The following is a 26,688-nucleotide window of genomic DNA, read 5'->3' as shown; positions in this document are numbered from 1 at the left end:
TCCGCACAGGCCCTTTGACCCAACAAGACCACACTGTCCCTCCAAAGAGTAACCCACCCAGATCCATTTCCCTCTGACTAACGCACCTAATGCTATGGGCAATTTAGCATGGCCAATTCACCTGACCAGCACCTCTTTAGATTGTGGGAGGAAACCGGAGCACCCGGAAGAAACACACGCAGACACGGGGAGAACGTGCAAACTCCACACAGACAGTTGCCTGAGGTTGGGATCGAACCTGGGATCCTGGTGCTGTGAGGCAGCAGTACTAACCACTGAGTCACCATGCCACCCATAGATGGCAGCTTCCTTCACTAAAGGACATTAGCGAACCAGAGGTAGTGTATTAGCGTGAATAGAGGATTGGCTAACTAACAGAGAGAGACTTAGTGTAAAGGAGACATTTTCAAAACGACAAGCGTTTATTTACAATATGTATTACTGACTTGGATGAGGAAAGTGAAAGTACTATCGCCAAGTTTGTGATAAATGGGAAAGCAAGTGGAGAGGATGACACAGAGGGATACAGACAGGTTTTCCAAGTGAGCATAAACTTGGCAGGTGGAATATAATGTGAGGAAAAGTGAGGTTAGGCACTTTGGCAGGAAGAATAGAGGAGTTGAATATTATTTAAAGGGAGAAGGACTGCAGGAGATGACAGAACAGACTGATTCAGGCCTCGTGCATAAATCACATGAAGATTAGTATCAAGTTCAACAGATAACAGAGAAGGGAAATGGAACATTAACCCTTATTCCAAAGGTAAGGGAGTATAAAAATAGGGAATCTTTGCTTAGAACGATGAAAAGCATTCGTTAGACCACTGCTGGAACACCGTGAACAGTTTTGGGACCTTTTAACTCAGGAATTGGAGATAGTCCAGAGAAGGTTCACTCAGCTGATCCCATATGTAGAGGGTCAGATGAGATTGAGTAGGTTGGGCAGGTTGGGCCTACTCAACTTTCCATATAGGAAAATGAGAGGGGACTTTATTGAGACACACAGGATTCTTAAAGGATTTGACAGGGTACACACGGAAAGGTCGTTTCCTCTTGTTTGTGAGTCTAGGTCCAGAGGATGCAATCTCCGAATAGGGGGTTGCATAAATAGGACAAAGATGAAGTGGAATTTCTCCCCTCAGAGAGCAGAGAATTGATAAAACTCAGTACCACAGAAGGCTGTTAAGGCTGGGTCATGAAGTATACAGAGGAACCTCAATTATCTGAAGGACATGGGCGGGGAATATTGCGTTCGGTTAATTGAATTCTGGATAATTAAATGCCAGATAACATAGTGTCAGGACCTTGCGATCTTGCCAGATAATCCAATATTCAGAAAATTGAATGCTGGATAATCGAGGTTAATCTGTATTCAAGGCTGAGATAGACAAATTTTTTCAAGAGCAAAGAATTAAGGGAGAAAAGGCAGCAAAGTGGTTTTAAGGATTATCTTTGTTGCCCATGGTGATGGTTATTGGGCCTGATCTCTTTGAATGGAGGAGCAAACTCGATGGGCTGAATGGCAAACTTCCATGCATACATCTTAGAGTCATAGAGATGTACAGCATGGAAACAGACTCTTTGGTCCAACCTGTCCATGCCGAACCCAATCTAGTCCCACCTGCCAGCACCCGGCCCATATCCCTCCAAACCCTTCCTATTCATATACCCATCCAAATGCCTCTTAAATGTTGCAATTGTACCAGCCTCCACCACATCCTCTGGCAGCTCATTCAATACACGTACCACCCTCTGCGTGAAACTGTTGCCCCTTAGGTCTCTTTTATATCTTTCTCCTCTCACCCTAAACCTATGCCCTCTACTTCTGGACTCCCTGATCCCAGGGAAAGACTTTGCCTATTTACCCTATCCATGCCCCTCATAATTTTGTAAACCTCTATAAGGTCACCCCTCAGCCTCCGACGCTCCAGGGAAAACAGCCCCAGATTGTTCAGCCTCTCCCTATAGCTCAAATCCTCCAACCCTGGCAACATCCTTGTAAATCTTTTCTGAACCCTTTCAAGTATCACAACAACTTTCTGATAGGAGGGAGACCAGAATTGCACACAATATTCCAACAGTGGCCTAACCAATGTCCTGTACAGCTGCAACATGACCTCCCAACTCCTGTACTCAATACTCTGACCAATAAAGGAAAGCATACCAAATGCCTTCTTCACTATCTTATCTACCTGTGACTCCACTTTCAAGGAGCTATGAACCTGCACTCCAAGGTCTCTTTGTTCAGCAACACTCCCTAGGACCTTACCCTTAATTGCATAAGTCCTGCTAAGATTTGCTTTCCCAAAATGCAGCACCTCGTACTTATCTGAATTAAACTCCATCTGCCACTTCTCCGCCCATTGGCCCATCTGGTCCAGATCCTGTTGTAATCTGAGGTAACCCTCTTTGCTGTCCACTACACCTCCAATTTTGGTGTCATCTGCAAACTTACTAACTGTACCTCTTATGCTCGCATCCAAATCATTTATGTAAATGACAAAAAGTAGAGGACCAGCACTGATCCTTGTGGCACTCCACTGGTCACAGGCCTCCAGTCTGAAAAACAACCCTCTACCACCACCCACTGTCTTCTATCTTTGAGCCAGTTCTGTATCCAAGTGGCTAGTTCTCCCTGTATTCCATGAGATCTAACCTTGCTAATCAGTCTCCCATGGGGAACCTTGTCAAACGCCTTACTGAAGTCCATATAGATCACATCTACTGCTCAGCCCTCATCAATCTTCGTTGTTACTTCATCAAAAAACTCAATCAAATTTGTGAGACATGATTTCCCATGCACAAAGCCATGTTGACTATCCCTAATCAGTCCTTGCCTTTTCAAATACATGTACATCCTGTCCCTCAGGATTCCCTCCAACAACTTGCCCACCACCGAGGTCTTATGGTCTGAAGACCACAGAATGTCATCATGGTGGGCATCGCTATTGGCGCTTCTCAACATTAACCCTTTCCGACCCATTTACAACAGGAAGAAGCATAAAGAAAAGGCATTCGGAACTGGGATTCTCAGAAAGCAAAGCTTCGAATCTCAAACTCAAAAATGAATAAGGAGCACAGGACCTGCCACACGTTTCTCAATCCCACTCGGCCTGAAACCAAATCACCAACAAGGAGGGTCAGCTACCACAGGAGGGGTTTAACAAACTCAAAAAATAGAGTTGGGCCAATGAGTGGTTTTATGCAGTGATTGTTAGGATGGCAGTGAGATGGATTGTAAAGAGAATCAGGTGCAGAGTGAGGGGTGTGAGCTGGTCATTATCACATTGGTAACTGAGAAACTGAGTTTTGGTAGGACAGAAACTGTCTATTGTTGAAAAGAAGGCACATTTTGTCAAAGCTCTCTTTTGCAAGAGCACTGACGTGTTATATTTTTACACTGTGCGAGAAGAGAGTGTTGAATGTTTGACCGGTGGACTCTGGTAGTGGGTATGTGGACCCCAATACTGCTGAGTGTTTGAAGTGGTGGGTATGAGAACCCCAATACTGCTGAGTGTTTGAGGTGGTGGGTATGTGAACCCCAATACTGCTGAGTGTTTGAAGTGGTGGGTATGTGGACCCCAATACTGCCGAGTGTTTGAGGTGGTGGGTATGTGGACCCCAATACTGCCGAGTGTTTGAGGTGGTGGGTATGTGGACCCCAATACCGCTGAGTGTTTGAGGTGGTGGGTATGTGAACCCCAATACTGCTGAGTGTTTGAGGTGGTGGGTATGTGGACCCCAATACTGCCGAGTGTTTGAGGTGGTGGGTATGTGGACCCCAATACGGCCGAGTGTTTGAGGTGGTGGGTATGTGGACCCCAGTACTGCTGAGTGTTTGAAGTGGTGGGTATGTGGACCCCAATACCGCTGAGTGTTTGAGGTGGTGGGTATGTGGCCCCCAGTACTGCCGAGTGTTTGAGGTGTTGGGTATGTGGACCCCAATACCGCTGAGTGTTTGAGGTGGTGGGTATGTGGACCCCAATACTGCCGAGTGTTTGAGGTGGTGGGTATGTGGACCCCAATACCGCTGAGTGTTTGAGGTGGTGGGTATGTGGACCCCAATACCGCTGAGTGTTTGAAGTGGTGGGTATGTGGACCCCAATGCTGCCAAGTGTTTGAAGTGGTGGATATGTGGACCCCAATACTGCTGAGTGTTTGAGGTGGTGGGTATGTGGACCCCAATACCGCTGAGTGTTTGAGGTGGTGGGTATGTGGACCCCAATACTGCCGAGTGTTTGAGGTGTATTGAAGGGAAAGCTGGGTGAGTAAAGGTCATGTCACCATTATCTCCTCGGGCTCCTCTCTCTCATTAGAAAGAGATGACTATTGGTGGTTTAACCTGAGGGTCACCATGCCTCAGGCGAGGGCTGGGAATGCCTTAACCTTGAGTTGGTCCAGGAACTGACCTGGTGATCGCAATGCACCATAAACCAGCCAACCGTGGTATCCTCTGGACTCAATACCAAGTTTAATAATTTTAGGGCCTGAACTCCTCCCTCTACCCCACACACTGGGCCTTGTTATCACATGGTCTGCCATTACACACTACTTATTGTTAGCCACTAACAGTCTCCATTAGCCGTTCTTCACCCTCCCAGCCAGACCGCTGTCCACTCCTTCACCTGTCCAACTGTTCTTCTCTCTCTTTGGGCTCCAAGCCAATCTATTGTTTACTCCCTACCCTCTATGTTCTGCATATAAACCTCGCCACCATCAGTTCTGAGGAAGGGTCACCGGTCCCAAAACATTAACACTGATTTCTCTTCACATATGCTCCAGACCCACTGAGCTTTTCCAGCAACTTCTGTCGTCATTCCTGATTTAGAACATCCGCAGTTCTTTCGGTTTTTAACTGAGGTATCCAAGTTCGCCAATACGTGAGTGAAATAACCGCACAGAGGCTGGTGTCCCGTCACAAAGTCATCCTTCACTTACACCTGCAACGTACACAGGCTGTGACCAGCCAGCTCAGAGCCAGTCCCTAGAATGAAGGAACTCTCTGAATGCCCTGGTTATATATGTCAGCCCAGGCTCCTTGACCGGCCCAGTTTGACAGGCCCAATCGAGGGGAGATCCACCTGGTCCCAATCACTGCAGCGTCAAAGCCAGGGCTGGAAGGAGATGGTGAAAGAACGAGAGGGCGAGAACAACAACGTGGGGCGTAAACAGCAGAGATCAGTTGGACTGAATGGCCTGTTCCCATGCTGCAGGGGATCCTGTGAAATTCTGCTCCAAAGGTCACGCAAAACTTACAAGGGATGTGTCAGCTCCAATAGCGGACACAATGAAATTCCCTGTTCGTGCCCAAGTAAAACATCTCAGGCATTCCAACAGGCCCCGACCTGTTCTCCCTTGACACAGCTGCTCAGTGGAGTATACCCCAGCTCCAGTTATTCAGCAATGTGGGTTACTCTGCAGTTACCTCCCTCCAGTACACCTGGAAAACCTGGAGCTGCAGGATTCTTATACGCCGAGTGACCTCTGTATAGAATCTTTATCATACAGAAGGAGGCCATTTTGGCCCATCGTAGCCACGTCAGCTCTTAGATTGCGCCGCAACATTTTTAGTTCCATTCCCCCTTTCCTTTCCCTCTTGCAAGTTTCTCCACCTTCAATATGTATTCGATTCCTCTCTCATGGTTATGTCTCAGCAAATTCACGAGCAGAGTAGAATCCCTCCAGTATGGAAGCCCAGTGAGTCCACACTGACCCTCGCGGAGAGAATCCCACCCAGATCTACCCCAGCCCTCTAGCCCTGCGTTTCCCATGGCTAGCCTACACATCCCTGGACACTATGGGGTAATTTCCCATGGTTAATCCACCCTAACCTGCACATCTTTGGACTGTGGGAGGAAACCCACGTAGACATGGGGGGGAATGTGCAAATTCCACACAGACACGTGGAATCGAACCTGGGTCCCTGATGCTGTGGGGCAGCAGTGCTAACCACTGAGCCATTTCACCCCAAAAGGAGGAGGTGTCTTTCTGCAATAGAAAAACCTAAAGCTTGAATCAAGCCAGTTTTTTTACCCTCACCCTTGCTGTGAGTTGTGGCTTTTAACCTGAACAGAATGAGCAGCAAGTCCCCACCAGTCCAAGATAATTCACCTCAGTGAAACCTGTGTACATACTGAACTGCCTTCCCAGTCTTTTCCTCCATCCATAATACCAACATTTTTTTTGTCTATCTGTGTGTGTAAGAGGAGTTTTCACAGGAATTTAGGGTATTTAATGGTAAGGTTATAGCTCATGTATATTGTTTATCTGCAGCTACACCATTCAATTGTTATAAACAGTCATAAAATCATAGAATACCCATGCTGTGGAAGTAGGCCTTTTGGCCTATCAGATCCACACTGACTCTCCAAAGAGCATGCCACCCAGACCCACCCCATCCCTGTAACCCTGCACTCCCCCTGGTTAACCCACCTGACTTGCACATCCCTGGAAACTATGGGGTAATTTCCCACAGCCAATCCACCCTAACCCGCATACCTTTGGACTGTGGGAAGAAACATGGGGGGAGGGGGTGGGGGGGGGGTGGGGGAGTGTGCAAACTCCAAACAGACATGTTCCTGAGGCTGGAATCAAACTTGGGTCCCTGACACTGTGAGGCAGCAGTGCTAACCATAGGAAACCCCCGCAGACACTGGGAGAATATGCAAACCCCACACAGTCAATCGCCTGAGGCTGGAATTGTAGCTTAGCACTGTGAGGCAGCAGTGTTAACCACTGAGCTACCATGCTGCTAATCCTGTACTGTCCAGAAACCTGTTCAATGCTTTCTGTCTAAAAAAGACAAGTGATTTCAGGGGTTTTGCAAACTTCCATAAAATCTTTAACTTCTGTTATAACAATAGCAAGGCTTGATTTCTTGTGCTGGAAAAGCACAGCAGGTCAGGCAGCATCAGAGGAGCAGGAGAATCAAGGTTCCTTCATCAGGAATGAGGCTTATGTGGAATGAAGAAAGAGCTTATGCCCGAAACGTCAACTCTCCTGCTCCTCGGATGCTGCCTGACCTGCTGCGCTTTTCCAGCACCACATTCTCGACTCTGATCTCCAGCATCTGCAGTCCTCACTTTCTCCAAGTTGGTTTCCTGTGCATCAGCCCAGAGACAGCTTTATATGCAGTGAGATTTAAAATTCCCCCAGAGCTTCCTTTTTAAACAGAGTGTTTTATTTGAGTCACAGATTCATATAGCACTGAAACAGACCCTTCGGCCCAACTCATCCATAGCGACCACCCTTCCCAAATTAATCTAGTCCTATTTGCCAGTGCTTGGCCCACTGGCCACTGGTTATTGTGTGTAGTTTTGGTCGCCATACTATAGGAAAGATGTGGAGGCACTGGAACGGGTGCAGAGAAGGTTTACCAGGATGTTGCCTGGCATGGTAGGAAGATCATATGAGGAAAGGCTGAGGCACTTGGGGCTGTTTTCATTGGAGAAAAGAAGGTTTAGGGGTGACTTGATAGAGGTGTACAAGATGATTAGGGGTTTAGATAGGGTTGACCATGAGAACCTTTTTCCACGTATGGAGTCAGCTATTACGAGGGGGCAGAGCTTTAAATGAAGGGGAGGTAGGTATAGGACAGATGTTAGGGGTAGATTCTTTACTCAGCGAGTCGTGAGTTCATGGAATGCCCTGCCAGTAGCAGTGGTTGACTCTCCCTCTTTATGGGCATTTAAACAGGCATTGGATAGGCATATGGAGGATAGTGGGTAGTGTAGGGTAGGTGGGCTTGGATCGGCGCAACACCGAGGGCCAAAGAGCCTGTACTGCGCTGTATTTTTCTATGTTCTATGTTCAATCCCTCTAAACCTTTCCCATTAATATACCCATCCAGATGCCTTTTAAATGTTGTAATTGTACCAGCCTCCACCACTTCCTCTGGCAGCTCATTCCATATATGCACCACCCTCTGTGTGAAAAAGTTGACCCTCAGGTCTGTTTTAAATCCTTTCCCTTTCACCTTCAACCTATGCCCTCTAGTTTTGGATTAGGGAAAAGATCTTAGGGGCTATTCACCTTAATATATGACCCTCATCTATAAGGTCACCCCTCAACCTCTGACGCTCAAAGGAAAAGATTCCCAGCCTCTCCAACCTCTCCTTATAACTCAGGCCCTCTTGTAAATCTTTTCTGCACCCTTTCTAGTTTTGCAACATCCTTCAATTGGGTTGGGAGGTGCAATCAGAAATGTACACAGTATTCCAAGAGTGTATCAACATGCAAAGGGTTAATGCAGGAGGATATCATGTAAAGCGTTAGAAAGAAAGACCTGTATTCATAAAACATCTTTCAATGCTTCAGGACACTCAACGTGCCTTCAGGCCAATACATATTTCTGAGATGTAGTCACTGTTCTGTTACAGGAGATTAGGCTCAGGGAGGAAAGAACACTGTTCACGCCCTCACTAATGTGTTCCAACACATTTAATCAGCAGCGTAGAGATCCCTGATAGCCCTATCATCTTCAAAGAGCCATGTGATCAAAGGTTGCAGGCAGAAGGAAAAGGAATTTGCGTGTATTTGGCACCTTTTAGGACCGTTGGTTACTGTTTCTCCCAGGGTTCAACCCTTGACCCCTAACCTTTCTCACGTGCACACACATCAACTTCCACATCCGTCATTGAGTCATGGAGATGTACAGCATGGAAACAGACCCTTCGATCCAACCCGTCTATGCCGACCAGATATCCCAACCCAATCTAGTCCCATTTGCCAGCACTTGGCCCATATCCCTCTCAACCCTTCCTATTCATATACCCATCCAGATGCCTTTTAAATGTTGTAATTGTACCAGCCTCCTCCACTTCCTCTGGCAGCTTATTCCACACACATACCACCCTCTGTGTGAAAAGGTTGCCCCTTAGGTCCCTTTTATATCTTTCCCGTCTCACCCTGAACTTCTGCCCTCTAGTTCTGGATTCCCCACCATAGGGAACAGACCTTGTCTATTTATCCTATCGATGCCCTAACGAGGTCTGAAGCAGAGAGAAATTCCCTTCGGCCCATCAAGTATTGTCCAGGCACAAAACAGCCAACCCACTTTAACCCCAAGTCCGTGGCTCCTTATTCATCCTCAGCTCTGACATCGACTCGATCTCTAACCCGTCCAACTCCTCGATGGAAAACCCATATTAGATCACGGCAGAAATCGCTTACAGTTTGAGGACTGAAGTCACTGTTTTTAGTCATCACCACTGACTCCGTCCTCTAAAATAATGACTTCAGCATCATAGAACCCCTACCACATGGAAACAGGCCATTCAGCCCATCGGTTCCACACCAACGCAGACCCTTACTGTATAACCTTGCATCTCCTGGAGCAAATCCATACAGACATGGGGAGAGCACACAAACTCCACACAAACAATCACCTGAGGCTGGAATCGAACTTGGGTTCCTGGCGCTGTGAGGCAGCAGTGCGAACCACTGAGCCACTGTGCTGCCCAGTTTGTGTTAGCTTGTTAATTCTCAACACAGTTCTTGCTAGCGACTGGCCCCTTCTCCCATGTTTTATCCTCAAGAACAAACCCCGTCCTAATTCGCTGAGAGCCCTCCCACCCAGTCCTCTGATTTCTGTTGGTTCCTGATCAAAGCAATGGCCAATTATCACCACTCTTGGTGGTCCTCCCTTCAGTCAACTGGGCCCTAAGCTCTCAAATTCCCAGGAAAAATGTCAGCACCTCGCTTTCCTCCTTACAGATAGAAACTAAAAAATACAGACCGTTCGGCCTTTCAAACTTGTCCTGCCATTCAATATGATCATCTCAGTCAATCCCCTGTTCTCACTTTCTCCCCCTACCCTTTGATCCATATAGCCCTAAGCCCTATTCAATGTTTTGGCCTCAACTGCTTTCTATGGGAAAGAATTCCAGAGTCTCCCCATTCTCTGGGTGAAGAGATTTCTCCTCATCTCAGTCCTAAGTGGCCGACCACTTATCCCTAGACTGCAGGCCTCTGGTCCTGGATTCTCCGGTCAATCAAGGACCTCCTTCCTGTGTTAACTCCATTTAAACTAACCATTGTGATTTAGGATTTAGTCACCTGACCTAACATGTGGCTTGGTGTGTCAAAGGTCATCCCACATCCTGTAAGGTGGGGACATTTCAAAGATATTGTTTTACAAAGTTGTAGGGAGCAGTTGGGCGGTTGGGAATAGGATAAAACCTCTACAGATAGGCTTTGGCCTCAGGCTGTATGGAATTTTCACTATTTGTTGATCATCTGCATTATCCCATTTCCAGGCGATGTGCCGGATGTCAAAGTGCACATTGGTTTGGCCGTCTGTTTTCAGGGATAAGAGTCCTACCAAATGTTTCTGGTCACCAGGCAGATAAATCCACTTGTACAGGGATTCTCCCCTCACCCACACAGGCCCCAAAAAGCAGCCTTCGTATGGTAGGCCTGGGCAGACCATTAATGGTTACACCCGTAGCAGTCCCCACAGCATAAAAAGCACGTTGAGACTACACAGAACATTTAAGGACGGGGATCTCAGCAAAACAGAGAGGGTTGTACCTGTAACAGAAAGAACTGAATATCCTAGAGCTCTTTTGTGGAGTGAGTGAAATGAACAGAGACCTTTAAGATTATGGAAGGGTTTGACAAGGTAGGCAGTGTGTCTTCGTGTGTGGGAGATCAGACCAGGGGGTTATAAATATTGTTTAATCAATAGTAAATACAATCAGGAATTTAGGGGCAAGTGCTTCACCTAAAGTGAATGGGGAGAACGTGGAGCTCACAGCCTCCTGGAGTATATATCCTTCCTCTCAATGCACTAGATGTGACATTCACTCACGGTAATGTACCCCCACTTCCGAAACAGCAGGGCCAGCCCCAGGTGGATAGAGGAAATGCTTCAGGGATACCCCTCAAGGTCTCACTGGGGAAGTGCAGCATTCCCAAATACACCTGGGAATCACTGGGCCGAGACCGTCCAAAGTGGAGGAGGAGCATCCGGGAAGGTGTTGAGCTCCTCGGGACTTGTCGTTGGGAAAAAGCAGAAGCTGGGGGAAAACAGTGTAAGGAGCGTGCTGTCACACTGACACCCTTCCCATGACCACCTCCTGCCCCCAGTGTAACTGAGCCTGGGGTAGCCCCATCGGTCTGTACAGACTCACCCTGAGAGGGGGAGAGAGTCAACCTCGTCTATGAGGGACAGATAATGATAATGACTCCAATGCTTGGAGGTTGCCTTCCACACGATTGGCTGGCCAGCAGACTCTCCCAGTGAGCGCATTGGTGTAGCAACTGGCTTGGTCACATAACAAGTGCTCCTTCCATGGCCAATCAGTCTTGGAGTGGGACTGGAACCTAGAGGTCAAGAGGTCACCACTGCAGCACAAGGCCATACAGAGTGGTTGAGACAAACAGATGCATTAAAGAGGGAAGTGGGAAAGCAGAGGATAGAGAAAGGAAGATGGGGATGTGTTGATAGGCTGAAGTAGGGATGGTCAGAGGGAGTCTCACAATGGATCTACCGCAGACTGGGATAACGAGGAGATGATAACGCTACATGGTGAGTCACTGGGAGTCACCATTTTACAACCTTCCACCAGATACTCAGACAACACAAACCCCGTGGTGTCTAATTATTTTGCCAGGTTTTGCAGGGTGAATCAGAATTGAATGAAATTTGGATCCAGTAAAGTGAACCCAAAATGACAACAGTCCTGATGAAGGGCTTATGCCCGAAATGTCAATTCTCCTTCTCCTCGGATGCTGCCTGGCCTGCTGCGCTTTTCCAGCGCCATGGTCTCGACTCTGATCTCCAGCATCTGAAGTCCTCGCTTCCTCCAAAATGACAACACTCAGAAGACACTGACCTCAAAAAACCTTGACCTAACTTCTGTGTCCAGTGAAAGTGACAAGTGAACATATCGCAAGTGAAGTCATTAACCCTGAAGCTTTGTGAATGTGACAATTTCAAAGATGTGGATGTCATATGCTAGGCCAGTATTTATTTCCCATCCAGAGGGCTGTGCGGCAGGTCTGGAGCCACATGTAGGCCAGACCAGTTAAGGACACAGACTGCAGACTTCACTGCCACATAGGGCTGTGGAGGCCAGGTCATTTAGCATCTCTAAAACATAGGTACGTTCTTGATGGTCAAGGAACTAAAAAGGTTACTGGGAGAAAGCGAGACAATCGGGTTGAGAAACCTACCAGCCGGGATTGAATGGCAGAGCAGACTCAATCAGCTAAATGGCCTGATTTCTGCTCCTATGTCTCATGGACATTAGTGAACCAGATGGGTTTTCCATCCCCTAACAATCAACAAATGCTTCAAAGAATCCCTATAGTGTGGGAGCAGGCCACCTGGCCCACCAAGTCCACACTGACCCTCGGAAGAACATCCCAACTAGACTCACTGCCCTACTCTACCCCTGGAATCCTGCATTTCCCATGTTGAACCTGCCTAGCCTGCACACCATGGGCAATTTCCCATGGCCAATCCACCCTAACCCGCACATCTTTGGATTGTGAGAGGAAACCCATTCAGACATGTGGAGACCATGCAAACTCCATATAGACAGTCTCCCGAGGCTGGAATCGAACCTGGGTCCCTGGCACTGTGAGGCAGCAGTGCCAACACTGAGCCACCACTCTATGGTCACGGTCATCATTAGACCCTTAATTCCAGTTTTGTTTTAATTGACCTCAAATGCTACCATCTGCGAGGATACCACAAGGCCATTGTCTCCCCTGAGAGTTAGCCATGAACTGAGCCACAGAGAGCAGTTGAAAGTCAATGAGGTTGCAGTGGGTCTGCAGTCACTTAGGGGAGGTGATGTCCTACTGGTATTAGGGCCAGGCTATTAATCCAGTGAGCCAGGGAATGTCCTGAGGACTGGGGTTCGAAATCCCACCATGGCAGAGTTTGAATTTTAAAAAAAACTGGGAATTAACAGTCTAATGAAACCATTGGCAATTGCCAGAAAACCCCATTTGGTTCACAAATGTCCTTTTAGGAAAGGAAATCTGGGTCTGGCCTGCATGGGACTCCAGACCCAGAGTAATGTGGTTGACTCTTAACTACCACCTATCCAGCGAGGCACAGATCCTGTGAATGTATAAAAAAAGTCAGCCAGACCGGGTCACGCCAAAAGATTTCCTTCCCTTCAGGACATGAGTGAACCAACTCAGCTTTTACAACATAAGAGTCCGGGAGGTGTATGATGTAGAAAAACATCCTTCCGCTCATCAAAGCGTGTGCCTGTCCAAACCAAGAACCTCACCATTCTAATCTCAATTTCCAGCCCTTGGCCTTGTATATCTTGGCATCACAAGCGAAGATGTGACGATGGTTTCACAATCACTGTCATGAGGACTAAATTTCAGTTCCAGAATTAATTCACTGAATTTAAATTCCAAAAACTACCAAAGAGTCACAGAGCGCGGAAACAGACCCTTCGGTCCAACAGGACCATGCCGTCCAGGTATCTAAATTAATCTCATTCCATTTGCCAACATTTGGCCCATATCTCTCCAAACCCTTCCTATTCATATACCCATCCAGATGCCTTTTAAATATTGTAATTGTACCAGCCTCCACCACTTCCTCTGGCAGCTCATTCCATACACACACCACTCTTTTTATGAAAACATTGCCCCTCAAGTACCTTTTTAATCTTTCTCTCTCACCTTATAACTATGCCCTCTAGTTCTGGACTCCCCAACCTGGGGAAGAGACCTTGGCTATTCACCCCATCCAATTCCCTCATGATTTTATAAACTTCAGTAGGTGGATTGGACTCAATCCCATGTCCCCCAGTGCATTATCTAAGCCTCTAGATTACTAGTCCAGAGACATTACCACTACACCAATACCTCATTGCTCGGTCTTAGTTGGGTGATGATGAGGTACTTAGCACAGTAAACAATGACTTACTTACCGACCAGTACTGAGCAACATCTGGTTGGCTCCTTGCCAGTTACTAACTTGTACAATTCAGAGTAATAAAGTTCCAGGCTCTCCAAAAAGGCCTCATATCCAGGTTTACCTCGAGAACGCAAAATGTCCAGAAGGCGGCCTGTGGACAGAAAGGTCTACTGTTAAGATGACGGAACAGTCAGGAGGAAGATTGGACCAGATCCCTGCACCCATGCTGAATTGGCAATGTCAATAGAGGTGCCATCATTGGCTCCAGTAGCTTGGTGAAACCATGAAGGCTAGGCTTGTCTATCCCATCTGCTAAACTGTACATGCATGAGGAGGTAATAGCAGATTGATAGTGGTAGGTTGCGTTGTTGTTCTTTCACAGGACATGGGCATCACTGGGCAAGGCCAGTCCTTTTTGCCTGTCTCTAACTGCTGTTCATTACAGTGACTAGCTGGACCATTTCAGAGACAAAAAAACTGCAGATGCTGGAACCCAGGGGAGATCAGTAGGAGGCTGGAAGAACACAGCAAGGCAGGCAACATCAGGAGGGACAGGCAGGAGGCTGGAGGAACACAGCAAGGCAGGCAACATCAGGAGGGACAGGCAGGAGGCTGGAGGAACACAGCAAGGCAGGCAGCATCAGGAGGGACAGGCAGGAGGCTGGAGGAACACAGCAAGGCAGGCAGCATCAGGAGGGACAGGCAGGAGGCTGGAGGAACACAGCAAGGCAGGCAGCATCAGGAGGGACAGGCAGGAGGCTGGGAGAACACAGCAAGTCAGGCAACATCAGGAGGGACAGGCAGGAGGCTGGAGGAACACAGCAAGGCAAGCAGCATCAGGAGGGACAGGCAGGAGGCTGGGAGAACACAGCAAGGCAGGCAGCATCAGGAGGGACAGGCAGGAGGCTGGAGGAACACAGCAAGACAGGCAGCATCAGGAGGGACAGGCAGGAGGCTGGGAGAACACAGCAAGTAAGGCAGCATCAGGAGGGACAGGCAGGAGGCTGGAAGAACACAGCAAGGCAGGCAGCATCAGGAGGGACAGGCAGGAGGCTGGGGGAACACAGCAAGGCAGGCAGCATCAGGAGGGACAGACAGGAGGCTGGAGGAACACAGCAAGGCAGGCAGCATCAGGAGGGACAGGCAGGAGGCTGGGGGAACACAGCAAGCCAGGCAGCATCAGGGGGGACAGGTAGGAGGCTGGAGGAACACAGCAAGGCAGGTAGCATCAGGAGGGACAGGTAGGAGGCTGGAGGAACACAGCAAGGCAGGCGGCATCAGGAGGTGGAGAAGTCAACATTTCAGGTGAAACCCTTCTTCAGACCATTTCAGAGGGCAGTTACGAGTCAACCACATATGGAATTTAATCCTAATAAATGTGAAGTGATGCACTTTGGAAGAAGGAACAAGACAATTGACAATGAATGGCAGGACACGAGGAAGCTCAGAGAAACAGGACAGGTTAATAGGACGGTTAAGAAGGCATACAGGACACTTGCCCTTATCCCTGACAAAGCAGGGAGGTTATGTTGGGGCTGGACAGGACGTGGTGAGGCCCCAGCTGGTGTGTGTGTGGGTTTCTGGTCCCCACATTATGGGAAGGATGTGATTGCACTGGAGGGGGTGCAGAGGAGATTCACCAGGATGGTGCCCGGGATGGCGCGATTCAACGATGGAGAGAGACTGGATAAATTCAGGTTGTTTTCTTTGGAGCAGACAATATTGAGGGGGAACCTGAGAGAGATGTATGCGATCGTGAGGGGAATGGACTGGGTGGATAGAGAGCAGCTCTCCCTCTTAGGTGAAGAGTCAATAAAATGGGGGCATAGTTTTAAAGTGAAAGGCAGGAGGTTTGAGAAAAAGGTTTTTCCCAACATATATGCTTGGAATCTGGGCTGCACTGCCTTGGGAGGCTGGTTGAGGTGGGAAACCTCACAACCTTTAAAAGATACATGGAGGAGGACTTGAAGCTTCACAACGTTCAAAGCGATGGGCGCAGTGTTGGCAAGTGGGACGAGTGTAGATCGTAGAATACGGCGTTCAGTTCTGGTCTCCCTGCTGCTGAAAAGATGTTGTTCAACTTGAAAGGGTTCAGAAAAGGTTTACAAGGATGTTGCCAGAGTTAGAGCATTTGAGCTACAGGGAGAGGCTGAACAGGCTGGGGCGAAGGAGGCTGAGGAGTGACCTTATAAAGGTTTATAAAATCGTGAGGGGCAGGGATAGGGTAAATAGACAAGGTCTTTTCCCCAGAGTGGGGGAGTCCAGAACTAGAGGGCACAGGCTTAAGGTGAGAGGGGAAAGATTTAAAAGGGACCTAAGGGGTAACTTTTTCGCACAGAGGGTGGTACGTGTATGAAATGAGCTTCCAGAGGAAGTGGTGGAGGCTGGTACAATTACAGCATTTAAACGGCATCTGGATGAGTATATGAACAGGAAGGGTTTAGAGGGATATGGGCCGGGTGCTGGCAAGCGGGACTAGATTAATTTACAATATCTATTTGGCATAGGTGAGTTGGACTGAGACTCTGTTTCCGTACTGTACGACTCTATGATTTTCATGTATTTTTGGTTGGTATAGTCTCAATGGGCCGAAGGATCTCTTCTGTACTGCATGATTCTATGGGCTCTGGTGTCACTTAAACACCAGGCTGGGCAAGGACAGCAGATTTCCATCCCTAAAAACATTAACAAACGAGATGCTTTTTTTAAAAAAAATGACAAAGAATGATATCTTTACGGTCACCTTCACTGCAGCTGTATATATGCCAATTGAATTTGTTGTCCCAACATGTAAAATGATGGGGATTGAACTCACGATCACCTGGGTCTCTGAATTACTGCTCATAACAACACCACTGTCCCCACCCAACAATCATATTCTGTCAAGTGGAGAAGAGAGTGGTTTAATTAAGTACCTAGAGCACAAATAGAGAGAGACTCACACCCCCAGTGTCCCTGGAGAAGGAGCATGTGGTGTCCACTGGTACATCTCAAGCCTTCCAGAGTACTTAATCAGCCTGTGTAAACTTTTAATTTAAATGTGTAAGTTTGCTTTTGAGATTTTCCTTTGTTCTCGTGCTTCTTTAAGAGGCTAGTCAATGTTCAGGAGCCATGGGTGTTGGCTACCTGATGAAGGAATAGTGCTCCGAATGCTAGTGCTTCCAAATAAACATGTTGGACTATAACCTGGTAGTGTGGGATTTTTAACAATGTTCTGGAGTCAATGATAGATTGTGCTGAGGTCAGTACCATGTGGGGACAGGGGAGGGCTGAGGTCAGTACCATGTGGGGACAGGGGAGGGCTGAGGTCAACACCATGTGAGGACAGGGGAGGGCTGAGGTCAACACCATGTGGCCAGAGTTAGAGCATTTGAGCTATAGGGAGAGGCTGAACAGGCTGGGGCAACAGAGGCTGAGGTTTATAAAATCGTGAGGGGCAGGGATAGGGTAAATAGACAGGGGCTTTTCCCCAGAGCGGGGGAGTCCAGAACTAGAGGGCACAGGCTTAAGGTGAGAGGGGAAAGATTTAAAAGGGACCTAAGGGGTAACTTTTTCACACAGAGGGTGGTACATTCTGGGTCAGGAAAGGGCTGAGGTCAGTACCATTCCGGGTCAGGGGAGGGCTGAGGTCAGTACCATTCCGGGTCAGGAGGGCTGAGGTCAGTACCATTCCAGGTCAGGAGGGCTGAGGTCAGTACCATTCCAGGTCAGGGGAGGGCTGAGGTCAGTACCATTCCGGGTCGGGGAGGGCTGAGGTCAGTACCATTCCAGGTCAGGAGGGCTGAGGTCAGTACCATTCCAGGTCAGGAGGGCTGAGGTCAGTACCTTTCTAGGTCAGGGGAAGGCTGCAGTCAGTACCATTCCAGGTCGGGGAGGGCTGAGGTCAGTACCATTCCGGGTCAGGGGAGGGCTGAGGTCAGTACCTTTCTAGGTCAGGGGAGGGCTGCAGTCAGTACCATTCCAGGTCGGGGAGGGCTGAGGTCAGTACCATTCCAGGTCAGGGGAGGGCTGAGGTCAGTCCCATTCCAGGTCAGGAGGGCTGAGGTCAGTACCTTTCTAGGTCAGGGGAGGGCTGCAGTCAGTACCATTCCAAGTCAGAAGGGTTGAGGTCAGTAAAATTCAGGGATAGTGAGAGCTGAGGTCAGTACCATTCCAGGTCAGGGGAGGGCTGAGATCAGCACCATGTGGGGACAGGGAAGGGCTGAGGTCAGTACCACTTCAGGGACAGGGGAGGGCTGCAGTCAGTACCATTTGGGGATATTGGAAGACAGAGGACAGTACCATTCAGGGACAGGAGAGAGCTGAGGTCACCAAATACTAAGAATAGAGGGGTGTTATGGTCAATGATTGGGACAAAAACAGAAATTGCTGGAGAAACTCAGTCGGTCTGGCAGCATTGGTGAAGAGAGAAACAGAGTCAAACTTATGGATGGGGACTCTATGGTCAGTAGTGATCCAGATGGTTCATACTAAGCCTCTTACCTGTGGATAATTGCCATATCAAATTGTGTTGGCCTATTTATCTTTATCTTACAGAATTCAAATCTCACCATACACAATGGAAGTACTTGAACCCCTTTTCCAGGATATTATCCTGGAGCTCAGTGACATTATCATCAGATTACCATCTCCATACCCTCTGTCCTCAGTTTAGATATTTTCAAATCAAAATCTGTTGTTATACGCCTCTAGAGGAGATGGGACTTGAAACTGGGCCTCCAGGCCTCAAGATGGGGTCACTACCACTGCACCACATGAGTCCCCTTACCTTTAAATACAGGCCATAAAAACATGACGTTGCACACAGATTTCTGATTGTGCATGTACAGTTACGTGTAGATATTCCTGATGAAGAGCTGATGCTCAAAACATCGATTCTCCTGCTCCTCAGACACTGTCTGACCGGCTGTGCTTTTCCAGCGCCACCCTTTTGATTCTGACTCTCCAGCATCTGCAGTCCTCACTTTCTCTCTGTAGATATTTTCGAATTAACTTGCTCAGAGATTTTGTTACCACTTCTGGAGCAGTTGGGACTTGAACCTGGCGGGGGTGCGGCTCCTGGCCCAGAGCTAGGGACAGTACCGCCTGTACCACCAGAGTCCCAATTCATAATCATTTCATTGTTTTTATCTTTGTACTGCTTTTGTTACATACTGGTTTAATAATTAATTTGAATGACATCACTGGTTGTTAGGGAATCCTTAACCTAATGACCAACAATTGAGACATGAGTGAGGTAGTTTCATCATAGAGTGATACAGCTAGGAAACAGACCCTTTGGTCCAACTCACCCATGCTAACCAGATATCTACACTAATCTAGTCCCATTTGCCAGCGTTTGGCCCATTTCCATCTAAGTCATTCCTGTTCATATATTAAAAATCACACAACACCAGGTTATAGTACAACAGGTTTATTTAGAAGAACTAGCTTCAAATACTGTAAACCTGTTGGACTATAACCTGGTGTTGTGTGATTTTTAACTTTGTACACCCCAGTGTCTCTAAATCATTCCTATTCATATACCCATCCAAATGCTTTTTAAACATTGTTATTGTACCAGCCTCCACCACTTCCCCTGGCAGCTCATTCCATCCGCGCACCATCCTCTGAGTGAAAATGTTGCCGCTTAGGTCCCTTCTAATCTTTTCCCTCTCTCACCTAAAACGTACACCCTCTCGATGGGAACTCCCCACCCTCAGGAAAAGACCTTGTTTATTCACCCTATCTATTGGCGAATGCTTATCTCGAATTCCCATGACAGCAAGGTGCACTCCAGCTTGCAGTAATATTAAATATTTAACTATCATCAACAGGACAGGGAAAGATTCACAAAAGAGTCATCTTTCTTCGTTCAGAGGCACTGGAGGACAAAGGACAGTACAGTCGAGGAACAGACCCTTCGGCTCAACACACCTGGGCTGACTGAGGGCACCCTTCTAAACTAAAAAAGCTTTTATAGAGTCAGAGTTATACAGGTCATCCACGCCCACCAGGTATCCCAAATTAAACTGTTCCCATTTGCCAGCATTTGACCTAATCTCTCTCAACTTTTCCTATTCATGTAGATGTCCAAATGTCTTTTAAATGTTGCAACTGTACCTGTCGTAACGGTTTCTATCCCACTGTTGTTAGAATACTGAATGGACTCACAAAGTCTTAACATTCGCCTGTCCCTGTGTTTTTTGTTTTTGCCACTGTTTGTCTACTGTTTACTTATCTATGCTGCTTAAGTCTGTGATCTCCCTGTATCGCTCACAAGGCAAAGCTTTCCATTTTCCCTTTTCGCCTGACGATAAATTCAATTCATCTACCACTTCCTCGAGCAATTCATTCCACACCTGAAAAGGTTATCCCTTGGATCCCTTTTAAATCGTTTCCCCTCTCACCTTAAACCTATGCCCTCTGGTTCTGGACTCCCCCACCTTGGGGCAAAGACTTTACCCTATCCATGCCCCTCAGGATTTTATCAACCTCCATAAGGTCACCCCTCAGCCTCCAGGGAAAGATGTCCCGGCCTATCCATGCACTACTGATTCCTCTGTTCCCTGCCTGAATGTTCAGGTGCTCCTTAAATGTTGCCTTTGTACCTGCCTCCACCACTTCCCCTGGCAGCACATTCCAGGCACTTACCACCCTCTGTGTGAAAAACAAAACTTCTTTCTCAAATCTCCTCTAAACTGTCCCCCTTTTACATTAAGCACATGTCCCTTCTAATTGACATTTCCACCCTGCAAAGGCGCAATAGAGGTTGCCACGCTATTGGGAAAGTCCGAATTGAGTGGAACTACTTTCTCGAGAAAAGAGAAGGCTGACGGGTGGCCCAGTGGAGAGAGAGTTGAAACTGGGAAGGGGTTCGATGGGTCTGTCCAAGACCGGGGCCAGTTCTAAATTCGGGATCATGAATATAAGAGCTGAAAATGTGTTGCTGGAAAAGCGCAGCAGGTCAGGCAGCATCCAAGGAGCAGGAGAATCGACGTTTCGGGCATAAGCTCTTCTTCAGGACTTTTAACTTTGTCCACCACAGTCCAACACCAGCTCCTCCACATCCTGTGTCCGTCTCGAGTTTTAGACAGGTGTTCTCACTGAAGTCCAAGATTCTAACATGACTGGACAGTGTAGATGCAGAAAGGGAGTTTCACATGGATGTGGGTTTAGAATCGGACCACAGACCCTCAGTCTTAGGCCCTTAAGGCTGATATAAGGAAATGTTTCACTCGGAGGATGGTGAGCCTTTGGAATTCCCTACCCCAGAGGGCTGTGGAAACGCAGTCATTGAGTAAATTCAAGTCAGGGGCCGAGAGTCATCTAGATATGAAAAGTATCAAAGTACTTGCAGTTATGGGAAGTCCAGAAGTAGAGGGCATAGGTTAAGTTGAGATCGGAAAGATTTAAAAGAGACCTAAGGGGCAACTTTTACACGCAGAGGGTGGTGCATGTACAGAATGAGTTGCCAGAGGAGGTGGTGGAGGCTGGTACAATTACAACATTTAAAAGGCTTCTCTATGGGTATGTGAATAGAAGAGTTTAGAAATATGGGCATATGGGCCAAATGCTGGCAAATGGGACTAGATTAGGTTAGGATAGCTGGTTGGTATGGATGAGTTAGTCCGAAGGGTCTGTTTCTGTGCTGTGTCTGACTCTATGAAGCGGAGGTGCTAGCCGAGTGGTACCAAGGCTCAACTGTTAATCTGGAGACTCCGGTAATATTCTGGTGGACCTGAGCTAGAATGTTAGATGGTGGAGTTTGAATTCAATTAAAAATCTGAAATTAAGAGCCTAACAATGACCATGAATCAATTGCTGTTTTAAAACCCGTCTGGTTCACTAATGACCTTTAGTGTCATCCATACCTGGTCTGGCCTACATGTGACTCCAGACCCATAGCGATGTGGTTGACTCTTAAACTGCCCTCTGGGCAATTAGGGATGGGTAATAAATGCTGGCCTAGCCAGCGATGCCCTCATCCTGTGAATGAATAAAAAAAATTAGGATAGCAAGGGAAAATGGTGTTGAGGTAGAGGATCAACCGTGACTTATGGAACAGACTCGAGGGGCTGAGTGGCCTACTCTTATCACACAGACAGAGACTTTGAATGTCCCTTTCTTAAAAAGGTAATGAAAGCCGTATCCTGGAATATTTATCATACAGAGATCCTTGGTACATTCTTGGAAAACAAGATTTCCAGTTGTAGGCAGGAATGTGGAGCACTGAGGTCAGCCACGATCCTGTTGAATGGCAGAATGGGATCGAGGGATGGTAGGCTGATGGAGATGGAGAAGGCTGATGGAGGGGCAGAGTGGTCTCCTGTTGCCGCTAATCTATATTTCCAACATGCTCCTATGTGCTATGCTCCGAATGACAGACACAGTTAAGGAGCAATCAGATAAACACATCAGCAAGAAACAACGAGAATGCTGTGCAGATGGAATTAGACATGAGGCAATGGGAGTAAGCTCATGTGGTGTATAAATACCAGCATGAGCCTGTTGGGCTGAATGGCCTGTTTCTGTGCTGCAACCGCTTTGTAACACAAACATTTGTTACTGCTCGGAGCTCTGACTCTGTGATGCTATCCCTTTTCCAGGGAGAGAACTGAGCTCTACACATCACGGAATCACAGAGGGATCCCAGTTCAGTCCATGCTTGTGCTGACTCATTAGACAGGCATCATTCCCAATCTCTTGCTTTGCACCCATACCCACTGCTCACAATTTTTATTGGAATAATCATCCAATCCCGCTTAAATGCCTCCACTGCCTTGAATGCCACTTTCCTCGGGCTCAAGGAACAGTTGGGCCTGAAACAGTGGAGCACTCAGACTCTGAGAAGGTTCCGTCATGTCTTTCAGTCCAGGAAGGTTTTATTTCCCCATCATCGCCAACACCCCCCATTGATTCTGGGTGCCCTACCCTTTAAGGCATCATTCCTTGAAACAACCTGTAGTTGATACAGAACATCAGTTGGCAATTCTACCAGGGCACCTTGCCAAGATGGATGACGGTACAAATGGACAGGGGTGGGACAGAAACAACGGAATCTGAGGGGTGGTGGTGGGGGAGCTTGGAAAATGTGGGTGGGCAGATATCAGGCCTTCAGGAGGTATAGTCAGTAAGTTTGCAGATGACACCAAAATTGGAGGTGTAGTGGACAGGTTACCTTAGAGTACAATGGGATCTTGATCAGATGGGCCAATGGACCAAGGAGTGGCAGATAGAGTTTAATTTAGATAAATTCAAGGTGTTACGTTTTGGAAAGGCAAATCAAGGCCGGACTTATACACTTAATGGTAAGGGCCGAGAGAGTGTTGCTGAACTAAGAGACATTGGAGTGCAGGTTCATAGCTCCTTAAAAGTAGTCGCAGGTAGATAGGATAGTGAAGAAGGCGTTTGGTATGCTTTCCTTTATTGGTCAGAGTATTGTGTACAGGAGTTGGGAGGTCATGTTGCAGCTGTACAGGATGTTGGTTTGGCCGCTTTTGAAATACTGCGTGCAATTCTGGTCTCCTTTCTATTGGAAAGGATGTTGTGAAATCTGAAAGGATTCAGAAAAGATTTACAAGGATGTTGCCAGGGTTGGAGGATTTGAGCTATAGGGAGAGGCTGAACAGGCTGGGGCTGTTTTCCCTGGAGCGTCAGAGGCTGAGGGGTGACCTGATAGAGGTTTATAAAATCATGAGGGGCATGGCTAGGATAAATAGACAAAGTATTTTCCCTGGGGTGGGAGAGTCCAGAACTAGAGGGCATAGGTTTAGGGTGAGAGGGGAAAGATATAAAAGAGACCTAAGGGGGTATGTGTATGGAATGAGCTGCCAGAGGATGTGGTGGAGGTTGGTACAATTGCAACATTTTGAAGGCATCTGGATGGGTATATGGATAGGAAGGGTTTGGAGGGATATGGGCCGGGTGCTGGCAGGTGGGACTAGATTAGGTTGGGATATCTAGTCAGAGTGGACAAGTTGGACCGAAGGGTCTGTTTTCGTGCTGTACATCTCTATGACTCGAGAGAGAGTTCACAGATCGGAGTTATAGTGGTGGGAAGGTCAGAAGCTGACAGAGGTGAGAGAGAGAATTAATTAAAAATTTGAGAATGTTTCACTCTGAGATCTGTTCTAATGTCAGGATAGCTTGTACTGCACAGTGTCAGGGACCCAGGTTTGATTCCATCCTTGGGTGACTGTCTGTGGAGAGTTTGCATGTCCTTCCTGTGTCTGTGTGGGTTTCCTCTGGGTGCTTTGGTTTCCTTTCTCAGTCTAAAGATGTGCAGGTTAGGTAGATTAGTCATGTTAAATTTTGCAGGTTAGGTGGGTTAGTCATGGGGAATTTAAATCATTATTGTCACATGTCATAGAGTCATAAAGATGTACAGTACAGAAACAGATGTTTCGGTCCAACTCGTCTACTTCCTCTGGCAGCTCATTCCATCCACGTACCATCGTCTGCTTGAAACAGTTGCCCCTTAGGTCCCTTTTATATCTTTCCCCTCTCACCCTAAACCTATGCCCTCTAGTTCTGGACTCCCTGACCCCAGGGAAAAGACTTTGTCTGTTTACCCAATCCATGCCTCTCATGATTTTATAAACCTCTATAAGGTCACCCCTCAGCCTCCGACACTCCTGGGAAAACAGCCCCAGCCTATTCAGCCTCTCCCTGTAGCTCAAATCCTCCAACCCTGGCAACATCCTTGTAAATCTTTTCTGAAACCTTTCAAGTTTCACAGCATCTTTCCGATAGGAAGGAGACCAGAATTGCATGCAATATGTATTGAGATACAGCAAAGAGTATTGTTTTGCGTGCTATCCTGGCAAATCCTAAGTATATCAGGTTGATGGAGCAGAATGTAGAATATAGTGTTACAGCTACAGAGAAGGTGCAGAGAAAGGTCAACCCTTGAATATATGACAGGTCCGTTCACAAGTCTGATAACAGCGGAGAAGAAGCTGTTCCTGAATCTGTCGGTATGTGTTTTGAAACTTTTGTATCTTCTGCCCAACAGGAGAGAGTGGAAGAGAGTACAACTGGGGTGGGAGGAGTCTTTGATTATGTTGGGTGCTTTCCCAAGGCAGCGGGAAGTGTAGTGTGGTAGAGTCACACAGAACAGAAACAGACCCTTCGGCCCAACCAGTCCATGCTGACCATAATCCCAAACTAAACTAGTCCCACCTGCCTGTTCCTGGTCCATATCCCTCCAAACCCTTTCCTATTCATGCACTAATCCAAATGTCTTTTAAATGTTGTAACTGTACTCACATCCACCATTTCCTCAGGAAGTCCATTCCACACACAAACCACTTTCTGTGTAAAAAAGTCGCCCCTCATGTCTTTTTAAAATCTCTCTCCTTTCATCTTAAAAATATGCTCCCGAGTCTTGAAATCCCCCATCTTAGGGAAAAGACACACACCATGAATCCTATCTATAGACCTCATGATTTTATAAACCTCTATAAGGTCAGGTCTCAACTCCCACACTCCAGTAAAAAAAGTCCAGCCTATCTAGTCTCTCCTTAGAACTCAAACCTTGCATTCCTGTCAACATCCTGGTCAATCTCTTCTGAGTCCTTCCAGCTTAATAATATCTTTCCTATAACAGGGCGACCAGAACTGAGCACAGTACCCCAGAAGAGGCCTCACCAAGGTCCTCTACAACCTCAACATCATGTCCCAGCTCCTATACTCAAAAGGACTGAGCAATAAAAACCAGCGTGCTAAACCCGCCCTGTCTATATGTGACTGGGAGAAAGTGAGGACTGCAGATGCTAGAGATCAAAGTCAAAACGTGTGGTGCTGGAAAGGCACAGCTGGTCAGGCAGCATCCGAGGAGCAGGAGAGTCAATGTTTCAAGCATAAGAACATTCCTGATGAAGAGCTTATACTCGAAACGTTGACTCTCCTGCCCCATGGATGCTGCCTGATCAGTTATGTTTTTCCAGCATCACACATTTTAACCCTATCTACATGTGATGCAAATTTCATAGACTTACGTACCAGAGCCCCTAGGTCCCTCTGTTCTACAACACCACCCAGGGCCCTACCATTAATTATATAAGCCCTCCCCTTGTTTGTTTTATCAAAATGCAACACCTCACATTTATCCAGATTGAATACCATTTGACATTTTTCAGCCCATTGACCCATTTGATCAAGATCCCTCTCTAATCTTTGATAACCTACTTCACTGTCCACTATGCCATTAATTTTGGCATTGTCTGCAAATTTGTCAACCATGTCTCCTCTATTCCCATCTAAATTATTTATTTAACCGACAAACAGAGTCAATGGAAGGAAGGGGTTGGTTCAGGGGTGATGGGGTATAGGATGGAGGTGTGGGCTAGGTGTGATGATGTATGGGGTGAGGGTCACTGCAGGCTTGATGGGCCGAACGGCCTCTCGCTGCATTGTCGGGATGCTGTGACTTTCATGTGGAGGGGGGTGGGAGTACTTGGTGAAGATCTGACTCAGAGCGGCCAAAGGCATTGAAAGGGGACGACCTGCCAGAGAAAAGGGGGTTAAGTTGAGTCAGCTTACTTGCACGAGCCCTTCGGGAGGTCAGCAGGTGGGAGCATAGGATCTCATCCTCGTCCTCCTCGTCGATGACTTTGCACTGCCGGAGGTATGCCGTCAGCTTGCTGGGGTAGATGGTCTTGGTCAGAATGTGGCGCTTGCTCTCAATTTTCTCCCACAGCTGCTCCTGTTCGTCCTCTTCCCTCTCCCAGGTCAGACTATCGTCCCCCTCCATCGTCTCCTTTTCAGCTGGGAAAGAACAGAGCTCTAGTTTACTTCAGACACTCCACAACT

At 47.4% G+C, this 26,688-nt stretch overlaps 1 protein-coding gene across 2 annotated transcripts in view; it reads right to left on the bottom strand.

Annotated features, from left to right (window-relative positions):
* LOC140489274 (caspase recruitment domain-containing protein 11-like) overlaps positions 1–26,688 on the bottom strand; it is a 122,795-nt gene that overhangs the window by 74,463 nt on the left and 21,644 nt on the right. The window contains exons 2-3 of one of the 2 annotated variants that reach the window (XM_072588643.1): positions 26,419–26,643; positions 13,907–14,044 (exon numbers count right to left, since the gene is read on the bottom strand). In XM_072588643.1, coding sequence (XP_072444744.1) covers positions 13,907–14,044; positions 26,419–26,643 — 363 coding nt within the window. Of the gene's footprint in view, positions 1–13,906; positions 14,045–21,746; positions 21,862–26,418; positions 26,644–26,688 lie in introns of those variants that run through there. The other variant, XM_072588644.1, reaches the window with a different exon arrangement.

The sequence above is a fragment of the Chiloscyllium punctatum genome, chromosome 18 (assembly GCF_047496795.1).
Source record: "Chiloscyllium punctatum isolate Juve2018m chromosome 18, sChiPun1.3, whole genome shotgun sequence".
NCBI lineage: Eukaryota > Metazoa > Chordata > Chondrichthyes > Orectolobiformes > Hemiscylliidae > Chiloscyllium > Chiloscyllium punctatum.
The sequence above is the reverse complement of the archived record's forward strand: the minus strand, read 5'-3'. Positions and strand labels throughout refer to the sequence as shown.